The 24938-nt window shown below is 51.1% G+C and overlaps 9 protein-coding genes across 9 annotated transcripts; 6 read left to right on the top strand and 3 right to left on the bottom strand.

Annotated features, from left to right (window-relative positions):
• The first annotated feature begins 1011 nt into the window (after positions 1-1011).
• On the top strand, positions 1012-1665 carry AUEXF2481DRAFT_42897 (glycoside hydrolase family 3 protein). The gene is made up of 2 exons (XM_013485514.1): positions 1012-1280; positions 1345-1665. Exons 1-2 carry the CDS (start codon positions 1232-1234, stop codon positions 1479-1481), a joined length of 186 nt encoding a protein of 61 aa, XP_013340968.1. The 5' UTR covers positions 1012-1231; the 3' UTR covers positions 1482-1665.
• AUEXF2481DRAFT_7543 (glycoside hydrolase family 3 protein) lies at positions 1546-3105 on the top strand (the record flags this gene model as incomplete). The annotated part of the gene is made up of 3 exons (XM_013485460.1): positions 1546-1906; positions 1966-2790; positions 2867-3105. The coding sequence occupies 3 exons, from the start codon at positions 1546-1548 to the stop codon at positions 3103-3105; spliced, it is 1425 nt and encodes a 474-aa protein (XP_013340914.1).
• Positions 3106-4701: 1596 nt separating this feature from the next.
• AUEXF2481DRAFT_42894 (uncharacterized protein) lies at positions 4702-7105 on the bottom strand. The gene is made up of 3 exons (XM_013485513.1): positions 6893-7105; positions 5046-6840; positions 4702-4990 (listed from the first exon to the last, which is right to left on the bottom strand). Exons 1-3 carry the CDS (start codon positions 6924-6926, stop codon positions 4765-4767), a joined length of 2055 nt encoding a protein of 684 aa, XP_013340967.1. The 5' UTR covers positions 6927-7105; the 3' UTR covers positions 4702-4764.
• A 142-nt stretch (positions 7106-7247) lies between these two features.
• AUEXF2481DRAFT_419203 (uncharacterized protein) lies at positions 7248-7722 on the top strand. Its single transcript, XM_013485594.1, has one exon. The coding sequence runs from the start codon at positions 7366-7368 to the stop codon at positions 7639-7641; it is 276 nt and encodes a 91-aa protein (XP_013341048.1). The 5' UTR covers positions 7248-7365; the 3' UTR covers positions 7642-7722.
• On the top strand, positions 7539-10886 carry AUEXF2481DRAFT_419167 (uncharacterized protein). Its single transcript, XM_013485593.1, has 4 exons — positions 7539-7713; positions 7771-8201; positions 8256-8466; positions 8521-10886. Exons 2-4 carry the CDS (start codon positions 7803-7805, stop codon positions 10821-10823), a joined length of 2913 nt encoding a protein of 970 aa, XP_013341047.1. The 5' UTR covers positions 7539-7713; positions 7771-7802; the 3' UTR covers positions 10824-10886.
• A 1222-nt stretch (positions 10887-12108) lies between these two features.
• On the top strand, positions 12109-12786 carry AUEXF2481DRAFT_32045 (uncharacterized protein; the record flags this gene model as incomplete). The annotated part of the gene is made up of 4 exons (XM_013485492.1): positions 12109-12260; positions 12292-12318; positions 12360-12713; positions 12777-12786. The coding sequence occupies 4 exons, from the start codon at positions 12109-12111 to the stop codon at positions 12784-12786; spliced, it is 543 nt and encodes a 180-aa protein (XP_013340946.1).
• A 2288-nt stretch (positions 12787-15074) lies between these two features.
• On the bottom strand, positions 15075-15957 carry AUEXF2481DRAFT_68594 (uncharacterized protein; the record flags this gene model as incomplete). Its single annotated transcript, XM_013485573.1, has 2 exons — positions 15075-15256; positions 15336-15957. Coding segments are annotated over 2 exons (804 nt in total), but the record flags the coding sequence as incomplete, so codon positions are not given.
• Positions 15958-18097: 2140 nt separating this feature from the next.
• Positions 18098-22213, bottom strand: AUEXF2481DRAFT_42888 (uncharacterized protein). Its single transcript, XM_013485512.1, has one exon. It carries the CDS (start codon positions 22015-22017, stop codon positions 18472-18474), a length of 3546 nt encoding a protein of 1181 aa, XP_013340966.1. The 5' UTR covers positions 22018-22213; the 3' UTR covers positions 18098-18471.
• A 1851-nt stretch (positions 22214-24064) lies between these two features.
• On the top strand, positions 24065-24577 carry AUEXF2481DRAFT_32042 (uncharacterized protein; the record flags this gene model as incomplete). Its single annotated transcript, XM_013485491.1, has 1 exon — positions 24065-24577. The coding sequence occupies one exon, from the start codon at positions 24065-24067 to the stop codon at positions 24575-24577; it is 513 nt and encodes a 170-aa protein (XP_013340945.1).
• Between the last annotated feature and the right edge of the window lie 361 nt (positions 24578-24938).

Here is a 24938-nt window from a genome sequence, read left to right as displayed (position 1 = left end):
GACCGCAGGTCCCAAAAGCTGCGTCCCTTCTATGTACACTCTGACTTCGGATTAGATTCTGCCTACGGTCGGGAGCGATACACGAAGCAAGGAAGGTGTGAGAGACGTCATCGACCTGTGCTCGTTTCATCGGCGCCTATGCTTTGTTAGCTATGCGCCGATTTACTATCCGCGATACAGTAGATTAAGCTCTTTGAATAGTTCAAGGACGCGCGCATTCGCGGTCCCGTAGATGACGGTTTACAATGATTCTATACTACATACCCTCTTCACCGGGTTTTATAATGACAGACAATACTCTACAACACACGTTTACTCTTGGACATATGGTGATTTTTATATTATCAAGTGTATGTGAGATTCGAAACCATATAAAGGCAGGAGTTTTACGGTGAATTCGGGAGGCAGGCAAGTATTTCCAGTCTTTGCTTCTACATACATAGAAACTCTTTTCTGGATTACCGTGACTTTGGTCAGAAAGATGCCACGTTTTGACGCAGACTTCTCGATCTTCTTAGGCAAGGGAATGTGACATGAATTGCAAAAGTCCGATGAGGCACGGGACACATAGCGTAATATCGGAACTTGAGACTATATAAAGAGTTCTCTACCTGGTAACTTGTTCTTCCATACTCTAGCGAGGACTCCGGCCCATTGGTCATAATCTATAACCTTCTCCATTAGAGCTTGCGCCGCACAAGAATCATTGAGATAGACAGAGTAGTAGCTGACGACATATCACGGGTCGATAAGTCTCTGTATTCTTTTGCTCTCCCGCTAGGACTGCTCAGGAATGCAAGCACGACTATTAGCTGCAAGAAGGGGAGTGGGCATGGAGTTACTAGCCCCCAATTTAACGCTCTTGTCACGGTACCGTTCGTGAGTACAAGCACTCGTGATATGGGCCGGGAACACAACAAATCGCTCTGTTTTTGACTCTCTGCTGTACCGTTCTTCATCCCAGCCTTTTGAAAGAGCCCGTGATAGGATTCGTGACATGAATTAGACCTGCTTTGCGACGCTTATCGGCAAATTTGATTGACTCCTAATCTTGATCTGATCAATGACACAACGCAACATGTGGTATCCGTTTTTGTGACGAAACAGCTTGAACCAGCTTTACGTATGCCATGACAAGTCAGACAGCACTTGACGCGACTTCCTTGTATGTAATTTCTGACATGGTGTTTTGTTAATGATCCGGGTATCTATCCTTCCGGGGTGCAGGTGGATGGATCGAGCACGTTGGAAGAGCCATGTCGCTCGTGGCGCAGATGACTCTAGAGGAAAAAGTCAATCTGACTGGCGGGATTCGTGCCAATAACTCCTGCGGCGGCAACATACCTTCCGTCGATCGCCTTGGATTCCCTGGGATGTGCCTCGCAGACGGGCCTGCTGGTGTGCGCGCTGCCGAAAAGGCCAACGGCTATCCTGCTGGAATACACATCGGATCCAGGCAAGTGACTAGTCTGCTTTACTGATGGCAGAATTGCTAACACTTGCCTTGGCTGGAATCGTAACCTCACTTACGCCCGTGCTCGTGCTATGGCTGGGAAGGTCCATCGCAAAGGTACCACAGTAGCCCTCGCTCCAGCCGGCGTTGGCCCTCTTGGTCGGGTCGCTCAAGGTGGACGCAAACGGGAAGGTTTCGGTAACGATCCTTATCCTTGTCTTGCCGGAATCCTTGCAGGCGCTACTGTGCGAGGTGCACAGGAACAAGGAGTTATTGCGTGCACCAAGCATTTTATTGCAAACGAGCAGGAGATTGGGCGCAATCCTCTTCAGGCCACGGATGCGAACAAAAAGACGATCGAGACACTATCGACTAACATCGATGACAGAACCATGCATGAACTCTACATGTGGCCCTTCGCTGATGCAATTCATGCAGGCACTTCAAGCATCAGTAGGTCGCTCATAATTCCAACGTTCCAGTCTTACATCGCTAAAAGGTGGCGAGAACAGTGTGCTCCTACAATCGAGTCAACGAACTTTACGCATGCCACAACAGCCATCTCCTAAACGGGTTATTGAAGACGGAGCTTGGGTTCCAAGGGTTCGTCCTCAGTGATTGGTCAGCTCAGCATACTGGTGTCAATAGCGCCCTCGCTGGTCTTGATATGGTCATGCCCTCTGGCTTAATCTACTGGGGACCAAACCTCAATCAGGCTGTTCGAAATCGCTCCGTCCCTGAGTCTCGCATCGATGACATGGCTACAAAAATTCTCACTGCCTGGTTTTACTCCGGTCAAGACAGTCCAGACACACCAGTGGTGGGTGTGGATCTCCCAGCCGACTTTACTCGCCCTCATCAGGTCATCGATGCTCGAGATCCTGCGGACGCGCACAATCTGCGTCAATCTGCAATTGAAGGTCACGTCCTGGTGAAGAATATCAATAATGCTTTGCCCCTCCGCCAGCCTGACATCATCTCCGTTTTCGGATACGATGCTCGCCCAATCAGCATTTACAATGTCGGAACAGATGGTCGTGGTACTTGGCTGCAAGGCCTTAACTCCTTCCGTTCTTCCATCTGCGGCTTTCACTCCTCCCGCTTCCAGTCATGCCCTCTCATGCCGGCTATTCAGTTCAACGGTACGGTCTGGACTGGCGGTGACTCAGGCGTAGCAACCTCGACCTACTTTATCTCTCCCTTTGAAGTTATTTCGGAAGAGATCCGCAAGTACGGCAGTACCACGTTCTGGAACTTTGAGACCTACGGGTCTAATATCACAGTGAATGCCCAATCTGACGTCTGTCTTGTGTTCATCAACGCTATTGCTGCTGAAGGTAAGGAACCAATGAGAAACTTGCGTTGCTTCCATGTCTGGAATTCACATGATCATGACTGAGTCTTGGATCTCAGGAATCGATCGCGCCAACTTGCGCGACGATTTCTCCGATGGCATTGTCAAGAACGTCGCCGACCGGTGTCACAACACTGTTGTGGTTGTCCACAACGCAGGTATATGTCTCGTGGATCAATGGATCGATCAACCGAACGTGACAGCAGTTCTGTTCGGACACCTTCCAGGACAGGACTCAGGGACTGTTTTGGTTGACATCTTATTCGGAAGAGCAAGTCTTAGTGGCAAGTTGCCCTGAGTCCGATTATGGTAGCCTTCTTTTGCCTGCGCTTGAGCAGAACTCAAGCACGTACCGATAATTTCCCCAAGACGACTTTTCTGAAGGTGTCTTTATCGATTATCGCGCCTTTGACCGTTTGTAACATTGCTCCAAGGTATGAGTCCGGTTTTGGATTGACCTACACTACTTTCGACTACACGAATCTCTAGGTGCAGCGTATCTCTCAAGGACCACTTCCGGCCTTTGCAAGTGGAAACATCATTCCTGGAGGTCGCGAAGATCTATGAACAGTCATCGCCACAGTGTCCGTCGACGTTACAAACACTAGAGACTTCACTGCTACGGAGATTGCTCAGCTGTATATTCACATACCAGATGACACTCAGCCCACCAGACAGCTTCGTGGTTTCGATAAGCGAACCATATGCGTAGGTGAGACGCTCACGATGATTTTTGAGCTCAAGCGTCGCGATTTCAGTATTTGGAATGTGGAGGTTGCTGAGTGGCAGCTACTGGAGGGCACTTATGAATTGTTTGTCGGAGCGAGCTCGCGAGACTTGAGACTTCGTGGTGAGGTTGTGCTCTGCTGAGGGACACTGGCGTCCGACAGACATGTCGCTCACTAGACTTCTCGCGTGACCAGAGTACCTCTCGGTCGTAAATCCCTGTCAATCTCGATCATGGTGCTTGATCACAGTTCCGGCTCTTCTAGTCGACAAAACTCCTGCGAATCATCGTTCATTACAACATTGCTAATTCTAGTGCGTTCCGAATTACATGTTCTTCTCCTGTCTCCTGTCAAATTATGTCAAGTAATGTTCGTGCATTGATGCCGAACAAAATCTTGCATCATAGTGTCAGAAAAGACCGAATTTTTGGAAAGATCTGGACATTTGATGCGGCGGAATCATCTTGTCTTCCCAGCATGTTGTGAAGTGCCCCTCCCAAGTTCACATTCCTGTCTTGTACGTCTTTATCGTCGCTCTTCTAATTTTGCTTCCAGTTATTGATAGTGTCTGCAACTAGATGCGATGCAAGGTTGCAAGACAATCAGTCAACCACATGTCAGTTAGCAATCATTCACCACATTGATGTTACAGTCCCTCCAAGAAATTTACATCCCCAGCTTACGCTACTAACACCATCATGAAGAAACACCGGAGCCTTGTTGCTGGAGATCCTCACACCGTCCATGATGGCAGCAGCCTTAGGTCATTCACCATCCACTTCCTAGTTTACCTTCCATATTCTTGTGAAGGTATATCATGCTGCAGGATCATCAGGTCCAAGTGCAAATCATCCAACATTCCAAACGAGTGACTCCTTATAAGCCTAAAGACATGTGGTATTGGATGAACGACGAGAGGTTAGCTTATGATCAAGAGACAGGGTACTCCCCTCATCTCTGCGACTTGGGCGAAAATCCATAAAAAAATTTCCTAGCTCATGGTAGCATAAGCGGTGCCATCATACAACATAGATTCAACGATCGCGACAGCATGCTTCAGATCGCCATGTTCTGTAAAGCCTCTAGATTACTTGTTTTTATATCACTCTCGTCTACTATACTCGTAGATCTCTGCATCATCTGTTTTACTTCAAACTCTTCCCCTCCTGAAAAAAAAAAACTCCATGTACTTCCTCTCCCTCCTTTTGCCCCTAGCATCTTCAAATTCGTCAAGAAGGCATGACACAACCAATCTCATACCCGAGCATGACTTCTGTGCTCGCACCCTCCCATCCCCGATTTCCAGCCGTGGAAATCATAAATCTAGCCGCTGGATCAATATGCAGTGCTGAAATGACGCCAGTGCGATGACCAGGAACGATAAGAAACGGCACCGTCGAGCGAGTATTCTCTACATCTCTTAGATCGTAGAGACGCAAAATATCATAAGAAGCACTTCTCCACATTAGCATCATCACAACGAAGAAAGCAGGGGCAGAAAAGCGCTCACCAAATCAAATGCCTACCATTAGGCATACCCCTCACCGCGCTCACCGCACCACTCCCACCTGGTAACTTGAACACCCGTTGCGGCGTCGCCATTTGAAAGCCTTTGTGCAAGTTATACTCCTCCACTGTGCCGTTTCTGCGGCCTGCGTAGATGGAGTTTCCATCTACTGACCAACAGGCTCCCATGCACCAGGGTGGCACTCCGGGGGTTGGGTGGATGATGGCGATGGGGGAGGAGACGCGTTGGTCCCAGATGCGGAGGGTGCCGTCGATGGAGGCGTCGAGGAAGGTTGTGGAGGAGGTTTGGGGCAGTTCGGAGGAGGTTTCTTGAGTGTTGTGGTGGCCGTTTGTGGTTATTTCTTCGGCGTGGGGGAGGGCGGTTGGGAGAGCGTCTGGGAGGTCTGAGGGTGCTGCGTCTGTTTCTGCTTGTGCTTGGGAGAGTGAGGTGTCGGTGGCATGTTGAGATACGGCTGTGGCGTCTTCGGATGGTTGTACGGGACCTCCTGCATCCATCATTTCCGTGTCTTCTTGCTCTGACTGTTGCAAGCCTGTGGCTATTGCTTTGCCAAATTCGTCGTCGTCGTCAAAGGCATTATTGTTGTTGCTATTGTCAGCATTTATGTTGTCGTCGCCAAAGAGAGAGCCATTGTCATCGCCAAACAACGAGCCATCTGGTGAGCCTGCAGCGTCTTCGGTGCCATTCTGACTGTTCTTGCTTCCTCTTCTTTCTTCTGGCGCAGAAGTACCGTTGGTGAGGGGTTTAGCGGCGTTGTTGGAGGAGAAAGTCGAGCTGGGTATTTGAGTGTCTTCAGCGACATGGGGGACTGGCAAGGAAGAGTCGGGACGGCGTTCCAGTGCTGAGATCTGGCCGCCACTGCCGACAAAGGAGCGCTTCACTTTGCCGACATTCAGGTCCCAGTCGAGAATTGTCTTGTCCCAACTCCCTGACAGGAACGAGTATTCGTCTTGAGCCAGACTGAGGACCGAGACGGCTGAAGTGTGTTCGCGCAATGTCGTGATCTTCGTGCCTGCTTGGTGACGGCATGTTTGTAGATTGATTGCGCCAGACTCGAGGCCTGAGAGAAGCCACGTCGCTTGGTGTTGTGTCGCTAGGGAATAGACAGGCGACGAGTCTTTTGCTTCTTCAGCAGATTGAGCAGGCGGCGTGCGCACTGACGTCTCTTCATTCTCCCAGTATGTGGTCAAGCTGCCAGCCTTCATGACGCTGTCCACGAAAGGGTGCTTTTGCGCTACCGTCAAGGGCACTTTGCCATTCGCCGTCTCGACCCAGTTGTACATGCGAATGTAGCCGTCAGAGCCACCACTGAAGACCCACCTCATGTCTGGCGTCGCTGCGACAGCATTGATCGATGTGCTCTGTGGTGCTGCCATGGTAGGCACAATGTCGTAAGTGACGGCATTGATGGCTTCTTGCCGAACCGAGGGCCACGGTAGGTGCATACTCGGCGATTGATGTGCAGAAGGGCGCGGTGACGGCGAGGTCAGCATGACGGTAGGGTTGGGCGGTCGTGATGTGGTAGGGGAGGCTCGACTTTGGCGGCGCGATTGTGATGGCGATTCGGCATCTCCGTCTGCGTCGCCTTCTTCGTCGTCGTCTTGGTCGCCGTCATCATCTTGGTCTGCGTCTTCGTCGTCTCCTTCTTCGTCGCCTTCGCCCTCACCCTCCTCTTGGTCATCTCCTTCTCCTTCCCCTTCGTCATTGTCATTGTCATTGTCGTTGTCGTTGTCATTGTCGTCCATGTTTTCGTCTTCATCTTGAGATTCTTCGCCGGACCCTATTCACTGGTCAGCTCTGTGTACGAGTCCGGGGCTTGTATGTTTGCTTACCTTCTATCGGGTCCTCATCTTCAAAAGACACCATGACGCACCCGAGCTCCTATAGACTGTCGCTACTCCTGAGTGCCCATATGTTTTGGAGCCTGTCGCGTTCGCTATGTGGTGGCCAGATATTGTCGCGTAGATGACCCGAAGATGATAAGCTATTGTGAATATGCTACTCGTGAGTAGAACGTGTATGCTCGTATGTGTCGCGCATGTCTTGACTCCAACAATTCCATGTTCGTCGCGAACGCGGAGTCTCGCGCCGGCGAGGGTCACTTTGTGGGGTTTCCCGAAGTTTAACCACCGGTATCGCGAACACTCCAGCCGACTTGGCCGCTTCTTCTTCCCACAACATCATGTACGACCCTTCGTATTGATCAAAAGCTGTACAGGGGACTGACTAGGTGGCGAGACGGGAGTCACTTCCAGGTCAATACAGCGTAAACGGCAAGGTACACCATAGGTAAACCACCAGGTCCATGATGAAGGCTGGGGGCTTATCAACTATGCTCTCTTCCTGTGCCGACCCCTCCCTCGTAGAAGGAATTGTGATGATGGGCAAAGTGAGATTCGAGGGGATCTTGCTTCGATGGAAAGCGCGCGCAAAGCTCACTTGGCTCACTTGGCTGCACCTTCCCGCAGTGAACAAAGTCAGGGATTCAAACAATCGCTGCAAGGCGCCGCCGCACCAACTTCCGTCAACAACTTCTTCCTCCTCCCTCTACCGCCACCACTCCATCAAACCACAGCTGTAGAAAGGCAGAGTCACATCTAAAACAGGCCCCCTTACACCGAGAGCCCCATATTTCTGCGCTCCCAGCAACCAAGTGCGCATTACAAATATGTCTCTGCATTTCCACAGCTACTAACCTGTACGCTTGTAGCAGAAGGAGACACCCTTTGCGCCTTCTAAACCATGTCGACCTCACGCTCTACATCGAGATCGACGTCAACCCGCAGCACACAACCATCAACCATCATCAATATGAACCGGCTACCACATGAAGCTATCATTAACGCGTATTATCACAACGCACCTCCTCTTGACACTGATGATGAGTGGCTTTTCCTGCCTGAAGTGCCGGACACTCAGGAGATGAAGCGTCAGCTCATCAGTGAGGATCCTCGCGTCCCCGAGAACCAAATCGAGGGCAACTGGTCATCGCCACATGAACACCTCACGGCACAGTATCAATTCCTCCGCGAGGAATCAACCTTCGCTCTGCGCCGTGCAATCGAGCTTGTGCGTGCACAGCCTCATGTGTCGGAACTTGAGCACAGAGAAACCTCACCTGGAATTAGTATATATGAAAAGGCAAGTGCTATCTGTTCATGCTACCTGCTTCAGCTCACTGACAAGAATCTCAAGGCTTTCGCCGTGGGCGTCACTTTCTGCAGCAGAGGATTGGGCATTCGAATGTGCTTCTCAACCTTCCGCGCAGGCGTCAAGATTGATTGGACCACCTCCAAACGCCTCACGTCCGGCTCGATCATTGCCCTGTCGCCTGCTTCGGACAAGTTCCAGAAGAAGATCGTGATTGCTCTTGTCGGCGCCAGACCCATGGAGCTTCTCACTCAGAGTAAGCCAATTCACAAGTCTTTCACGCTGCGCTTGGTACTTACTTCCTTATCAGGTCCCCCTAAAATTGACATTTTTTTCCCACGGCCCGAGGAAACCATCTTCGACCCAGCTCAGGAGTATGTCTTCCTCGAGGAGACTTCATCATACTTCGAGGCCCAAAGACACAACATGCTCGCACTACAACGTATGACCAACGAGAATACTCCCCTGCAGGAGTACATCGTGTCACCTGTCAGTGAGGAGGATGATGTGCCACTGGATCTCATCGAACTCTCCAACCAAGTCGAATGCATGTCTTTCCTCGATCGGGAGGCCGGCAGACACTCTGTCAAGGTTCCTGCATATGTCAAGGATGACCCTCTCATGGACATCAGTCATGCCACTGACGATGACAACGACTACCAATACGACGTCGTCAATCGGCCAATGCCCAAGGATGCCGCAATGCTAGACGACTCGCAGATGGATGCTCTTCATCAGATGTTGACCAAGGAGCTGGCCTTGATCCAAGGTCCTCCCGGAACAGGCAAGACTCATGTCTCCGTCATGGCGCTTCGAATCATGCTGCGAAAGATGGACGAGCAGAGACAGAAAGCTCCACCAGGTGTCGTCATTCCTCCGCTCATCGTCGCCTGCCAGACCAATCACGCCCTCGATCAACTCCTCCGCCATGTGGCTGCCTTCGAGCCTTCATTCATCCGTCTCGGTGGTCGATCTGCTGATACTGACATTGTCAAGAAGCGCACTCTGTTCAACGTGATGGAGGGTTTCAAAGAGAACAACCCTGGCGCAATCATTCACCCGCCTGGCCTGCGTCGTGCGGGCGCCAACATGAGAAATATGGAGAAGGAGTGGAAGAACGCTCTCGCCCCATTCGATGAGTCAAGACAGAACCCAGGTCCCATGACTGAAGACATGTTCACTGATTACCTCACGCCCAAGCACATTGATTCACTGCAGAACTCACAGTGGTCGACAGACAAGGCGAATGGAGATGCACCCGACGTCCCTTGCATCATCAAATGGCTGGGTCAAGACGCCGAGATCACCAGCAGCGACCACTACTGGCCTGCGCAACAAGAGTTTGGCTTCGAAGAGTTCGAAGACGAAGAAGAAGAGATCGACGAAGCTACGGTGGAGAAAGCCAGACAAGACGATGATATTGAGAAGCTCTATGGCCCATACATGCCACTCCTTGACCGAAGTGTCCTTAAGACAACTGCCGCCACCAAGTCGCTCGAAGCCAAAGAAGTCAAGAAGATCCTGAACAGCAGCAAATTCTGTGATCTCAACAAACTGCCACCTCACTTCAGGCTCGGCCTCTACAAGTTTCTCGTCAACGATGCCAAGCAGAAAGTCATCAAGGCTGCTCGCGCTCTCGCCTGCAGATGGGCTAAAGAGGTGAAGGATCGCATCCGGGGCAGCTTCACCAAGAACCTGCAAGTCCTCGCAAATGCCAAAGTCATTGGCTGTACTAGCACTGGTTTCGCAAAGTACCGTCCAATGATCTTCGCTCTCAAGCCACATGTCGTGATGGTCGAGGAGGCTGGTGAGTGTCTCGAAGCTAACATGATGAGCATGCTCCTGCCTTCACTTCAACATCTCATCCTGGTAGGGGATCACCAGCAACTCCGACCTCGTGCTCAGAAGGCCACCCACAATTTCAAGCACTATGATATTTCGTTGTTTGAGCGTCTGGCCCGCAACACAGTCGATTACAGGATGCTGACTGTTCAGAGACGTATGCCGCCCGAGGTCAGACGCCTTCTCTGGCCGATCTATGGTGACAAGATCAGGGACCATGAATGCACCCTCGATCGTCCTTCCGTACCTGGCTTGGGCGACTTCAGGACCTATCTATTCCACCACGAGAACTACGAAGCACATGACAAGTTCAAGTCTGCTTACAATGAGAAGGAAGCAAAGATGATTATAGACTTCGTCAATGGCCTGCTCAGCAATGGCGTCGAGCCACACAAGATCACTGTTCTTACGTTCTACAATGGTCAACGCCGCCTCTTGACTCGCGAGCTGAAGAAGGTTGAGGGTCTCGTCGCTGAGACACGCATCAAGGTTCACACTGTGGATTCATACCAGGGTGAAGAGAACGACATCATCGTCTTGTCTCTGGTTCGCAACAACTCCATCGGCCAAGTCGGCTTCCTGAGCGTCGCCAACCGTGTGTGTGTTGCACTCTCCCGTGCCAAGCAGGGCTTTTACATGTTTGGAAACGTCAAGCTGCTCGAAGAGGCCGGCGGCGAAGAATGGAAGCAGGTTGTCGCTATTTTGAGAGGTCAGGGACCCATCGAGACCCAGTTCGTCACCGGAACGAGAGTTGTCAATGCTGAAAAGTGAACACCTTGTTGCGTTGTTGGGTTGGATTGGTTCTTAGTAATGTTATCTCTTGCGAACGCTTGTTTGTTTCCTCGCCTGTTGGTAGAATTGGTTTGTAGAGCTAGATAGTGTGCTGTACGAGTAATTCAAAATTTCCCTCTCTTTTTATATGCCTCCCCGACTATGACGTCTCTAAATAGCTGCGATGTGCATGCGGTCCCGAGAATGCGGTTGAAGACAAGAACCCGCACCAGATCGGTCTCTAGATCCAGAGTATCCGTCCTCCAACCTTGATGGCCGTCACTCTCCACCTCTACACTATAGTAGTCTATCAGGATATGTCGATATCCGTTACCCGCCAAAAACGGTGCTGATTCAATCTTCAATGCTCCGATCCCTTGATCAATAGCCATACCTTGCGGGACAAGCGTGATAATCGGAGAGCTATGACCTCTGCTTCCCGTCGGCTTTGTGCATGTACCCGTCTGCAACGTACCTCTTGCGATGTCAAAGCTCACAAGCTCCAGTCCAGAGGAGAAAAACATGGTTTGTCATACATGTGCTGTTGCCTGGAAGCTCTCGTTTGTCCTGGTCAAACTGAAGATTGATGACGTTGGAAGTGCGGACCTGAGTTTGTGTGGGGGGATTGTACTTTAACTTCTTGACTTCTGTTTCATTCTATCCTCTTTTCCTTTGGTCCATCTCTTCTTCCTTTGTCTTTACTTTCTTCTATAGTACCTTTTTGGTTTTGGGTTGCTGCTAATTCTTCTTTTGCTTTCTTTGCTTTGTGCTCTGACGATTGCGTCTTTGAATACTCTGTATTCCTCTGTCCTTTCCTTTCTCTGGATAAGATCGTGGTGGGGAGGTTTTGAGCTGCTCTTTGTTTTCTTGTCCTTCGTATTTTGTTTGTTCTGTGCCTTCTTACTTGTGCTGTGTTTTGTTTTTCTGGGCTGCTTCTTTTCTTCTTGCTTTGTATTGCGTCGGTTTGCTACGCTGTCATTTTCTGTTCGTGGTGCGTTTTTACGTTTGAGCTGTCTCTTTACAGTTCTGCTGCCTCCTTACGTCAAGACTGTGTACCCTGCTCTGGGCTCTCCCTTCTCATTTCCGAGGTCTCTTTTCTTCCATCTCCATGTATACCGCACGGTTAGGCATTCGGATCCTGCGCTGCCTCTTTTGCTGCTATATATACGGCGTGGCAAGGTCGTATCTTGATCAACCCACCCACGGTCCACGACGACTCTGACCTGAGCATACGCTCGGTCTTGCAAGTTGTGGCACAGGGTGTACCTCTCACTGCAGCTTTGGAATGGACCCTCGCCTCTCTCACCGCGCAAACAAAGGCTCGTACAGCTTTCCGCGCCTCATTGACAACCTTTGGTCTACAGTGCAGGCGACCGAAGTCCGCAGAGTATGGCATGAGGTCGGTACTTCGATGGTTTGGAGCACGAAACCAGTTTGGTGAGCTCCTGAACTATGTCAAGAACAACAGTCGCCGCGCCAAGCGTGCAAGCCAAACGTACGTCGCTTCCCTCCTCTTTATCTCGCTTCCGTTTACAGGAATAGAGCTGACTGTCATGAACACAGCGGCCATTCGCTCACTCCCACCCGTCCTACGATCGGAATGTGGAGTTTCGAAGACAGCTGGAGACACCATGGAGAACCGACTACTGTCCTCGCAAGAAAGCTCTCTGAGGTCAAAGACAGAGCAAAGCTCTGGTCTGCTGGATGTCACCTCTATCCTGTCATTTGTTTCTGTATATACCGCTGGAGCTGTATTCTTTCCAATGTTTTTCCGGCATATGCTACTTCGGTACGATGCTCTATACTACTGTTCGCTGTGTGGAAACTAGAGCTGACTATCGTGCTGGCAGGGCTCGCGGGATCTAGCGCAGACTATCTCAGCATAGAAGCGTAAGTTACATGCCACTGCCAGAACTCACAATGCCCCTCTCGTATCTGACTCCCGTCTTCCAGTGCCAACTGACCAAGGCATGCAGGCAGAATACACTTTGCGAGAAGGGGTCGTCTTTGTAGTGACGCGAAGCTCGAGACCCGTGCAAGGTGTCAATGTGCCTTGACGATGAGCCACATCCTCAGCCTAGACGATGCCTTCTTCTGGTTGGATCTCACGTTCTGGCTGGACCGTGGTTGCAAAAGAGACTCAACACTATGGCGGGGTCGTTCGGTCTGTCTAGCCTTGCAGCAGCCATCTCCCGACCTGAACCGCAGACACAGCTGCAAATCAAAGGTAACCTACACTGCCACCGTCTCGATGTCAAATTTTTCTTGTACTGATAAGATACAGTGCACCTATCGAACGCGTGTTCCTTAAAAGATGCGGCCACGGACTGTCCCCTATTGTCGCGGTATCTGGGTCAACACGCAACTATGTGGGCCCTCAGTCCGCCCGTTCCCGCGCGTACGTCGCCTGCGCTGGCACTCGCAAGAATTGCGAGAATCTGTAGGTTTTTCGCCGTTCTCCGCTCGAAAATCGTCGCTCACCGCCCAGTCCTCAAATGGCTCACATAGCCTACGCCGTTTGGACTCGTTCCAACAATGATGACCCCACAACCTTCTTTTTGGAAGATGTTTGTGACGAATGTCTTGAGATGACTTGTTATAATCTTGTATATACGAGGCTGGCGATATTGTCAACGCTCGACATCGTAATCAGCACTGCTTACAGTACGTCCTCTTCCTTCAAACAATGATTAGAGCCGAGTCAAAACTGACCAGCGCTTGCAGGACATGCTATCATTCAGCCTATCATCATGTCCGACTGGGATTGTACAGCCAATGCCTATTGCACTATCTGCATCGTCCACAAAACCAGTTCCAACTCACGACCTTGAAATACACCCTACCGATTCTATCACTGATCATGAGTCTGCACAAGAAGGAATACTCTGTGGCAACCGTGCTACTGAGATCAAGATGTCATTCGTCTTTAGCTTCAGACTGACTCTCACTCCTTGCTTTCCGATTGTCCAAGTCGCAGTCGCGTTCCCATAAAATGGCTTCTGTCATCTCCTTTTCCCATATATATACTGCTGGAGCTTTCTGGTCTCTGCGAGATGACCTGCACTGCTGCATTCGGTAGGCACACAGATCTTGTGTCTTTAGTCTGACCGCCGCCAACTTCCTTGTGCGTCTGGCCGGAACAATACATCCGTAGCGACTAAATCTGAGCTGCACCATCTCAGGAGGTACTGTTCAACAGTTTGCAGCTATCATATAAGCTATGTAATTCATGGTTACCGGCCATGGCACCTTTAAAGACTTCGCTGCTAGACCCATGCTGTTCAACACTATGGTCTGGAATTCTCCCAACAAATCGTAGCTGCCAATCGAGTCTGCCTTATATGTGCGAACTCTCGAGGCCGTTATTTCTGGATACTCCACAAACTTAGTCACACCTTTCGATCTTCACTTCCTGCCGATACGCTATTACTGGGAAGGCAAATTGTACACATCTTGCACTGCTTGCTCGATGAAGTCATTGACAAGACATGCTGGCTCCTTTACCCGAGGTGGCAAGGACATACGAAACTGCTGCTTGCTTTTGCTCAAAATTCGTCCAGTGCGGCTTCCTCAAGACGAAGATGATCGCAAGCTTGATGAGAGCTTACTGATATATTCCATTTGTTGTCTTTTGCCCACCTCTCGATATACATATATATATATATATATATATCTGAGGCGCTAGCTGCTTCTCATCTCAGTCGTCCACGACTAGCTCTCCCAGCTTACGAAGCCCCGCCTGAACGAATCGTGCTGCCGCCTCGACTCTCGACGACAGAGGTCTTCTTCGAGACCATCGCTTGTCCCACGTTCGCAGTCGACGATGGCATAGTCGCAATGCTGCAAGGTAAGAGGACAGTCGCAGAGACCGACGTTTGGAAATGTTGTTGAGACAGCGACCCGTACTGCCATATCACGTCTCAAACCTTGATACGATTATTTGAGTCAGTCGAGCAGTATTACATTCGAGGATTCAATGCGGTTCGGGCACGATGCGAAGAGAATCATAGTGATGATTACATAACTTATGACTCGAGGAAAGACTGCGCTTGAGATTTTCTGTCCAAGTCAGTTTTACTCATGCAATGCACCGGATACTGTTTTGCCAGAGCTGATGGTTGACAACACCCTCAGAGAAACAGCAAGAAGATAATCATAGCATTGCGTCGCATTCATTCTACTTCTCTATTCATTACAGATACATATTATCTTTCAGTCTCATTCATACCTCCAAGCCTCTTCTGCCTCGAATCACGCTTCCTCATCCTTCTTCCTCAAAAACCCATCGCGACTTTGAGGCACCTGCTCATCCTCATGCGCAGCGTCCTGGCCCGGATTCGCAATCTCATACTCCAAAATCTTGATAAACTTATAAAACACCACCGCAATAAGCGCTCCCAATGCAGGGCCAAGCCAATAAATCCAGTCTATTGCTTATTATTAGCGTTTATCCCAAGATCCCCATCAAATGCCACAACTTCGACTAGCGACAGGGGAAAAACTTACGTTCACTATCCCAAACACCAGTGACAGCGCAAGGACCAAATGATCTAGCTGGATTGAGGGAGCCACCGGTGTAAAACACACCGACCAATTCTGCGATGAAGAGGGCGAGGCCGATGCCTACGGGAGCCATGTATGTAGCTCTATGCTTTTCCTTGGCGAGCATGAAGATTGTAAACACCAGTTCTGCGGTCAAGATGGCTTCGATGAAGACTCCTCTCGCTCTGCTCGTCCCTTCGCTCAATGTCGTGCGAACATTCAATGGGGTTGGGAAGAGTGCCCTCACAAGCACTGAAGCCAAGAGACTGCCCGAGATTTGTGCCAGAAAGAGAAGAGAGCCGCGAACGTAATCTAGGGACTTTACCATAACCATAGCAAGAGTGACGGCGGGGTTGAAGAGGCCGCCGGAGATGCGGAAGAAGATCCAGACGTTTACCATGAGGGAGAAGCCGAAGGACACAGCGGTATACATGAGGACGATAGGAGAGAAGCCGTTAGTTGCATTCGTGGTTGTCGTGGTCTCTGCAGTGCCGATATTGGCAACTTGTGTACCGGCAAAGGCGAAGAAGAGAAACATTGTCGTGCCGACAAATTCACCTATCATGGCTACAAAGTCTGAGAGGATCTCTGTTAGCGATACGTTGATAGGAGTGTATGTGTAGGTAGGACAAACGATTCTTGGCTGTTGAGTTCATCCACCAGATCAATGGCAGTCTAAGAACTTCTTCAACCGGGGTGGAGCGGCCATTGTTGTAGAAACTGCCTGCTTTACCACCACCGCCGCGAGGACCTTCGCTTTCAATGTCTGAGAGATTCTCAAAGCGATATGAGCGTTTCTTAGTATCGTAGCGTAAACTTCTGAACGAGTCAGACGGCGCACGACGAACATATTGGTTGTTCATCTGATGTAATGGACTGTCGGCGTTGACAGGAATACGCTGAACGTCAGTAGGGAAAGGATCGATAGAAGCCTGTTTGTGAGCTCTGGGATTTGGCTCCAGAGCTTGCGTATCATTGTCTTCAATTGCCATCTGAGGCGCACCCATATCTCCGTAGTCGTTGTAGGAATGACGCTTGTAAAAGTTTGGTCGGCCCATATCGTAGCTTTCGTTGTTATAGCCTCGAGGCAGCGGACCCCAGTATGATTGAGTGCCAGATTGACTCATCGAGCGTTCTCTTGGGTGTACTGTCTGAGCGGTACCTGGACGTGGAATGACTGCAGTCGAGGGAGCACCAGCAGCAGTGGGAGGACGAGAGCCAGAAATCGCCGGAGGAGGCGACATGAATCTCGCTTGAGCTGGTAGTTCTTGCGATGGCGAAGTGTGTAAAAGTGGTACTCCTGTCCCGTTCGGCGTATTGGGATCATAGCCGAGCTGTCTATTCGACTTCTGCGACGAAGGTGTAGTCGGAGGATACTGCGGTTGGGACATGGCGGCGTCGGGATCTTTGCTGCCAATTTGACTGTACGTCGAAGTATGCGACCTGATGAGACTAGGTCTGGAGGACATTGCGACCAAGACTTCCCGCCTTTATATACTCGGAGAAAATGCTTCAGAATGGACTCAACCGGACAGCCTCGGATGTGAATCAGCCTCGATTTGCGGAGATTATGGCCGATGTAAGCCAGAATGATGTAGCCGTACAGGTGGTTGGGGTGGAGAAGTAGATTTGGTGGATGAAACGGAAAAGCTCGTAAGAGGCGTTCGAGCAAGGCTATATGCGTCCATGGACGCGGTCATCGCGAGTGCGCGTTATTGATCTGGTCTTGCAAAGAGTTTAGCTCGTTGTCAGGAGAAACGTATCCGACATGGTGTGCTCGAGACAGGTGGTGGTAGGGGAACGAGCTACCAAAGAACGAATGATGATAACGTGGCGTTACACATGGCAGCTGTCTTTGCGAGTCATTCTTCGACCGAGCAACTACATGCACAATGATGCCCTACGCATACGTGCATGCGACTTCTTGCTGAGCCTCCTACGCCTCGTAGTATCACGATCCGAGGATTGAGTCAGTCGTGTAGGCGTACCACTGCCTGGCGATGACATGTGTAGTCCAACGGGTGGCTGACATTCCTGCCCTGGATGTCTGACTGAAGCTTCAAGATCTCTTGCGCCAGTACTGTCCCAAATATGCAACAGACATTCACAATGAGCTCTCGTAGCCGAGAAAGACGTCGCATCGACACCGATAGAGTTGGCTACTGCAGACGAGCAAAGATTCTTCCGATGAAACCGAGTAAAGGGCTGGCACTGCTGTTCGTAACTCGTCCCGGCTACCGGGGTAAAGCAGTGCAGTTAATCTAAGTAACCAAGAAACATTGGAAAATGACTGATGATCCACACACCCAGATGAACGTGCGGGGAGGCCTGAAACCAAACCCTACCATTCTTCCAACTTACTGTCGTCAAAGCAAAAGATCCTTCTTGCATTCAGGCCGTCCGCATTGAGCGCCTGATTTGGCTTGACAGCAAGGCGTGGCAAGCTTGACTTTAGCTTACATATAGCGACACATGTTGACAGCCAGAACTCTCCCGTCACGTCTGCCTGGCAAGGCACTTCGTATACAAGTATTGCATTGCCATGTACGTCCAGGATGTTGAAGTGGTAGGTTCGAGGCTTGCGCGTTTCACCGTGCCACGGCCCGCAGATCTCCCGAGAGACAGGGTCTCTTACGTCACCGAAGTGTCTCGCATCGTGACCATCGTCGCTGCTTAGTCTGACATTCACTTTCTCTAATAAACGAAGCACGTCTTTCACGGGAGGGGTGTGGCGGGAAATTATCAAACGACATGATGTCTATCCTGTACGACTGAACAAAGGGGTATCCAACTGCGCCCATGGAAAAAAGTGCAAAAAATTAATCGCAGAAACCTTCCTCCCCATCCGTTTCATACTGAGAAAAGCTTCCAGAATGCGTCGACGTAGCCTTTCCGTCTACTTAGAAGTCTTGTGGATCGGCAAGCTTTACTGTATGACCACTCTGGAACCTGATCAGCCGCCATTCTTTGGCTTGCACTTTGCGCTACGCGCTACTGACTGTGCTAAAATTATCCGTCGAGATAAACTCAAACATGTACAAGAAGAGAATCCAGGTGTATCCTGGAGCATAGAATTAAGGAGCGAGCAAGGCGTAGAAGCTCATGATCAAGGCATATCGACATAGGTTGTCTTGCGTTGCCAAAACTTGGTCTTCTTCTTCTCTGCCTTTTCGGGCTTGCCACCTCTGCCCATGGCAGGCGCTGGAGCTTGCCTTTGAGTGGGCTCTGGTGGTCCAGATGACATCAGGAAGTCTGCCAGGTCGCTAGTTCCAGATGAGTGAAATGGATCCAGCCTAGCATTTCTCACGACACCAGCTGAGCGAACTTCCATCTTAGGCTTGTTACTTCGCGGCACGTAACCACTTGAGATCTGCGAGGTAATATGTGCAGGGCGCACAGCAGATGTTGAGGTCACAGAGCGAGTACTGTTGACACTGTGAGCATATCCTGGATTGGGTGACAGAGTGGGAGTGTTGCCATTGCTCAAGGCAGGTGAGCGCCCAGCAGAAGAGTGCGCACTGGTGACAGAGCTAGCACGAGGTTGCTGCGCACCTGCGACTGCACCGCTGCTGTTGTTGGAACGCGGTAAAGCAGCGAGCATGTCTTCCTCATCATCATCCTCGTCAGAGTCGTCAGGAATAGCGTAGGGATCCTTCACTCTGCTTCTCGTGCGGCCATCGCTGCCTACGATGGGTCGCGTACTGGGAAGAACAAGATTCAGTGCTGGAGAGCTTGGTTGAGTCAATGGTGACATAGGCAACTTCGGCGTGTTGCCACTACCATAATTGGGCGTAGCCGGTCCACTCATTAGGAGACCAGTGCGTGAGTCAGACGTGGAAGAAGTCATGGGCCTGTTCACGTTCGGGTTTTGGGGTGCTTCGGACGCGCCAGTGATCGTAGTTCGAACATCGCCTCCTTCCCAGTCTGCAAAAGGAGCGATGTGATTAGGAACGCGAGCCTTACCATTCGGACCAGGCGGGCCACCGCGGATGAAGTCAATCAGGTCACTGTTGTTATCGGATGACCCTGTGGCTCCCCTTGCAGTCAAACTTGGTCTGTTGCCTGAGCGTTTGGCTTGCGGTCCAAGAGGGCTTCTTGGAATATACTTCCCGCCAGCATTGGCCGGTTTTGGCACAGGCGGAGCATCTCTAGCACTCGAAGCTTGTGCTTGGGCAGTAGCTCGAATTGATGTCAGGCTGCGGCGTGCGGCTAGACCAGGTACGACAAGGTCTGGCTCCTTGTCTGGCCCAGTCGATCGAATGAAGTCAGCGAAGTCTCTAGTCGACTCGGTCTGCATAACAGGCTCGCGTGCAACCTGACCAGAAGGGAGAGCATGCAAGTTTTGGGGTGTCGGGCGACTGATGGATGCTTTGCGTCTGGTGTCTTCGACTGCCTTGGACTCCTTCTTTTCCTTTGCTCCTCCAAGAGACCACGTCGCACTTCGGTTCGAGCGCACGGACTGTGCATCGCTGTCCTTCTTGATACTTTCTCTCGAGTTTGATCCAAATGCTTGCTTCCTCTTTGCTTGGGGACTCCAGGGTCGATCCGAATCCCGAACAGTCTCGGGAGTCAATGTGTACTTGATGGTCTCGTCTCTTCGAAGGAGAGCATCGAAGTCTTGTTCCGAGGTCATTGATGTGGTGGGAAGTTTCCTTCTCTCGTCCAAGCTTTGTCTGTTGGATGTTGTGGAAATCTGTCGCAAGCTACCTCTGTCACCAGGGCTGTTTGAATCTGGATCCGTAAGTTTGGATGTTCGCCTGGTCTTCATGAAATCGGCCGAGACGCGTTGTTCGTAGATAGGCGTCCTTTCACGTTTTGACGAGGCGTCGGAGCCGGTCCTCGAGATGCCAAGACCAGGAAACTGTCTTGCCAATGGACTTGTAGGTAAATTGGGTGAACTGCCCGCAGTGTGCACGATCGGCTCTGGTTCGCTTTGTGCATCACTACCGCTATCTAACTCCATAAAGGTCTCGGCAGAAAGTTCTGCGGGCGGCTCGAGAGAATGAGACTTGCTTCCAGCAGATGTCGGAGTCAAACCCGAGTGTGAGCCACTCAAGTTGCGGCTTGCCAGGAAGTCTTCTGGACTGAAAGGACGGTCCAACTCTGCTGCAAGCTCCAAGCCTTCTTGCGAGAGATTGAATGCTTGCGTGTATCTAGCTGATGAGGGACCGTAGATGGCGAGTCTCTTAGGTCGCTGAACTACCCTCATGGCGGATACACGATCACCGAAACTGGTGGGCTGTGATGAGATAGAAGCCTTCTCAGTGTGTGCGCTATCTCTTGACTCCGGTCTCTCAGATCCGTGCATCTGAACGCTGGGCAAACCTTCCCCGGCTTCTCCCTCGGCGAAGCGCGAAGTGGGATTGGCAATTTCTGCGACCGGAGTATCGGCGGGCCAAGCTCCTGGAGCCTCAACGAGAGGAGTCGTTATGGGCAGAGGCACCGAGAAGGGTCGAGATTTGGCAAGAGTGTCGGATCGGAACTGGCGGGTACTGCCAAAACCAGCACTTTGTGGGCGATACTCTCGAGGGTGGTCACGAGATTGCTGAGCAGAGTCTGGGCGATCTGGATCTTTGGCAAGTCCTGGGACTTCTATCTCATCAACATCGCGTTGGTTCTCGGGCAGGGGGATGTTTGAGGCCAGAACATGCTCAGGGTAGTTGTTCTCGGGAAGGTCAGGGAAGCGATCCCAGAGGCTGCCACGGCGGAAGATGGTAGGGCTGTTCGCGGCCGAATGACTCTGCTGAGAAACTCGATTGAGGAGGCGAACAGACTTCTTCCAAGCACGCCACTGGCGGTCGAGAGGTGAATTGAGAATGGCTCTTTCCAGATCAGTGTCTTCAACGAGGATGTATGTGACGTCGTCGCTGTTCTCGGGCAGAGACGTCGTGGCGGCCGCCCGTTGGATGCGAGCCAGGGCGTTCTGTGAAGCCATTGTGATGACCATCTCGCCTAGATAGTCGAGCACGCCGGCCAAGAAGATCTCAGAAGCCAGACTGATGACGCCGGCGGTTTCTGAAAAGGTTGTGTTCAAGCCCTCCTCACGCACGTAGCGCTCATCGTCGTCAATGTCAAAGTCGCTCTTTTCCGTGCGCATCATGACTCTCAGACGCGATCTCTTCCATGTGAATTCGAGGTTGGATCGGGCGCCGCTCTGGCTTGCGGGGCCGACATGATCGTTGAGCTCGTCGTCTGCCTGCAGAGCGAGAAGATCTTCGAGGTTGTCTTGGGCGCTGGCGATTGCGTCTCTTGCGAGGTTTTTTTTGAGCACTTCGGTGACGGCAGGCTTCAGAGCGTGAAGGGTGGTGCTTCGGGCGACGTTGATGTACTCAAAGAGCTGGCGATCGAGGAATTGGTTGATGGAAGCGACGGCGCTCTCGGCGACGGTCGCTCTGTGATGGAGTCGCCATGTCTGCTCTTCGTCGGCGCGGGCGTCTGCCACGTCGGTGGCCAACTGCGATGCACTAGAAATAGATATGTACTCGGGCGCAGGCTTGACGCTGCTGACGAAGGATGGAGTTGTGTTGAAGGCCGTTGCCGAGGCAAGGGATGGAGCGTCGCTGGTAATTGAATTGGCGTAGTTCATGACGGGCGACGAAGCTGCTGTAAAGACTGCTCCATGTGCGGAAGAAGAAGATGGAGGTGCCGTCATACTGCGCAGTGTCTAGACGGACGATACTGGCGATGACAGGCTCATAAACAAGTCCGCAAGTCTCCAGCTGACCAAGGATGCGACGGCCTTTACTTTGGTCTGCGTTTCAGGTGCGCGATGGTACAAACGTAGAAGGCCGGAACTCTGCATCAGCCGCGCCACAAAACTTCATGTATCTCGCCAGCTCTGATTTTGGCGTTATGCGCGTCCGTTAGATCGTCCAGTCGACCAGCTTCAGTAAAAAAAAAAACAGATGACTGACAACGAGGGCGACAAGCCATCCGCCTACCTATCTATCATCTCCATGGCCGGCTTACCAGCCGTACGTCTTCCCAATTCGAGTGCTCTTCTTCGGGTCGCAGCTAGTACACTGGTACGAATCTAACCGTCTCCCGAAAGTGGATCGGGTGAAGCATGGGCACTCCTGCACCAGAATTTGACTTCTAGCCCTTGGCAATGACTCCGTGACCAAGGAGTTCCATGCTGATGTCAGAAAGAATTTCGGATGTTTTTGATGGTGAAGAATTGTTAGCAGAATGGTGGATAGGGGGTCTGGCAACGACAGGATTAACGCTGCCAATTCGTCGCTGCTTCCTTCCTCCAGGAGGCAGTAATGACCGTTGGATGCGGCGGACTTTCGAAACACCGGCTACCGGCAACCGAACAGCCCTTCGTCCACCCTCCTTCCATTCTTCCATCCATCCACCACATCCTTCCATCGCCCACATCGTCACCGCCTGTCTAGAAAACTCGAGCTGCCCTTGGCTCATAGACCGACATAATTCCCACCTGGATGCACTGCATTCGGTCGCGCCAATCGGCTCACTTTAGTCACGAGAAACCGTTGCGACTCCGTCTTGTGCTTACCACGTTTCCGGCGCTTTTGCCGTTTCAAAAGTCTGCTCGAGTCAAGCCTTTTACCTTTCACACGCGACCTTGACATTTCTTGTTCAACGGCTTATGGGCAATCAAACTCTTTTCTCGTCAAACTCATTCTGCGAACTGGCTTTACTTCCATTGAACTGTTGCGTCTTACCTTTGAGTTTCCGTCAACTGTCTACGCAGGAGTCGCGACTTTCGACGTGAGGCTTCAGCAGCCATCTCGTCATGGCAGGCTCGAGAGCCGATACCCCCAGTCGCCGTCTTGCCCTCAGTCCCAGCCTTATCGACCGTTTCTCTCTACCGTAACCCACTTGTCATGCTCCCGCTCTTGCCCTGGAAAATGTGGAAATCTGGATTTGCATCGTCAAGACCCAAAAGCTATCAATACGACCACGTGCCTGCAGAACGTCAGATCTGCGAGCACGGTTTTGTAGCCCTGCGTCTTCTTGGTTTGCGCTTCCAAACTCTACCACCTCCATCTCCAACCTCCGCATCACCGCCGAAAAAGACTCGGGGCAGACTGTGTAGTCAGAGACCGATCGACAAGACTTGTACGGACGTAATACCGTATAAGTCAGCCGCGCCAGCATTTTGCATCATCTCTAAAATCTGTTATATCATGTCAGCTAGTCGGCTTCCGCAGGGAGCCGACGGAAGTTGTCTCTGAGCACTCAGACATCACGCTCTCTGATCAATCGACGGCGGGTAAAATGTTCCTGAGCGTCAGCAGTACTATGAGTTCTGAAAGTCTGCTCGCGCATGCGGTGGTACAGTCCTACCAAGTGAATTTCCTACGAGGACGAATGGGCATCCTGCTATCGAGATACTCATCGCTGGTACACCAAGGTGGCTTTCAGTGTCTTGTGAGCAATATGCACAATGTCGAGCGAATGCTGTAGAGTAGCTTGTAGGTGAATATCTTCACTGACATGGATGTGCTGGAGGACCGCGGGTTGTTGTGTTGCGATGAGACAGCACGCTACGCTTGGACAACAACATGAGTATCAACTTCCCCGAGCTCAAGGAACCGTTCGAGCATATTAAACACTCAGATTACATGTCCAACCGCGGTGATGAGCGTCTCCCCGCTCACAATAAAAAAAACTTATGACAGCCACTCATCCTGCGCATCGTCTGAAGGGCAGTGTTTGATATGCATAGCTAGATGGAATCTTCAAGATTCCAATGGACACTTTTGACGTCTTATCCTGATCTGTGTAACAAGACCGCCCGTGTCGACTTCCTATTCGACCTCTTTCTCATCGCCAACGAATACGACGTTCCTTCGCTCAGCGATTTTGTCACTACCACAATCGTCTCGCTCCTGCCTCAGCTCAAGCCTCTCCGGGATAGAGCTGATATCGAGAGCTTCCGCGCCATCATCTCGAAGACTGCAGACTTCTACACCAATTCACAGATCGCAGATCAAGCACTCATGGACGCTGTTGTGGAGATATGTGCAGGTGATGAACCAGGCTTACGCGTTCTTGAAATGAGGCTTGAGATTTCTGCTATCTTGGGTCGTGTGGATGTCTTTGGGGGTAGGCTGTTGAAGACTTGGACGAAGTTATCAAAGCCTGCCGGTATCTACCGAAATGAGCCTTGGTCGTCATCCGAAAGACTCGAGTTCATTCCTCGCACTTACTCTCACGCTAAACGCCCTCGCCGTCGCCACTGATACCATGACCGACACTCTCGTTCGACACAAAAATGTCTCGGCTCCAATCTTGTCCGATTTAATACCCAAACCACACGCTCGGTTGATGAAAGCTGGAAGGCATCAACGACTCCCACTATGTTCAATGACTTCTTTCCAGCGGGCCATTCGGACGACTTAATAGCCGCAACACCGTCCCCAGCAAATCGCAGGCCCGTAGCCAAGCAGCTGGTGCAATATGCAGAACAATTCTGCGCAATTTTACTTCTTTCGTCTCTGCCAACGAGCTTTGTGTTGCATTAATCCTTTCTTCACACCCAGAGCTTAGCACTCCGGATACCTTGGTCTGCGAGAGCATGTGTGTGGTCTGCTCACACACAAC

This window comes from Aureobasidium subglaciale, assembly GCF_000721755.1.
Source record: "Aureobasidium subglaciale EXF-2481 unplaced genomic scaffold scaffold_21, whole genome shotgun sequence".
NCBI lineage: Eukaryota > Fungi > Ascomycota > Dothideomycetes > Dothideales > Saccotheciaceae > Aureobasidium > Aureobasidium subglaciale.
This window is presented reverse-complemented; position numbering and strand designations above follow the sequence as displayed.

What these genes read in the sequence shown, in the direction of transcription:
- AUEXF2481DRAFT_42897 (XM_013485514.1), top strand. Translation starts at nt 1,232, where the DNA reads ATGGATCGAGCACGTTGGAAGAGCCATGTCGCTCGTGGCGCAGATGAC. An exon ending in CGCTCGTGGCGCAGATGACT is followed by an intron (nt 1,281 to 1,344) that starts CTAGAGGAAAAA and finishes GCGGCAACATAC; the next exon opens with CTTCCGTCGATCGCCTTGGA.
- AUEXF2481DRAFT_42894 (XM_013485513.1), bottom strand. Translation starts at nt 6,926, where the DNA reads ATGGTGTCTTTTGAAGATGAGGACCCGATAGAAG. An exon ending in AGATGAGGACCCGATAGAAG is followed by an intron (nt 6,841 to 6,892) that starts GTAAGCAAACAT and finishes ACCAGTGAATAG; the next exon opens with GGTCCGGCGAAGAATCTCAA. An exon ending in AATGGTAGGCATTTGATTTG is followed by an intron (nt 4,991 to 5,045) that starts GTGAGCGCTTTT and finishes AATGTGGAGAAG; the next exon opens with TGCTTCTTATGATATTTTGC.
- AUEXF2481DRAFT_419203 (XM_013485594.1), top strand. Translation starts at nt 7,366, where the DNA reads ATGATGAAGGCTGGGGGCTTATCAACTATGCTCTCTTCCTGTGCCGAC.
- AUEXF2481DRAFT_419167 (XM_013485593.1), top strand. Translation starts at nt 7,803, where the DNA reads ATGTCGACCTCACGCTCTACATCGAGATCGACGTCAACCCGCAGCACA. An exon ending in GAATTAGTATATATGAAAAG is followed by an intron (nt 8,202 to 8,255) that starts GCAAGTGCTATC and finishes AAGAATCTCAAG; the next exon opens with GCTTTCGCCGTGGGCGTCAC. An exon ending in CATGGAGCTTCTCACTCAGA is followed by an intron (nt 8,467 to 8,520) that starts GTAAGCCAATTC and finishes CTTCCTTATCAG; the next exon opens with GTCCCCCTAAAATTGACATT.
- AUEXF2481DRAFT_42888 (XM_013485512.1), bottom strand. Translation starts at nt 22,017, where the DNA reads ATGACGGCACCTCCATCTTCTTCTTCCGCACATGGAGCAGTCTTTACA.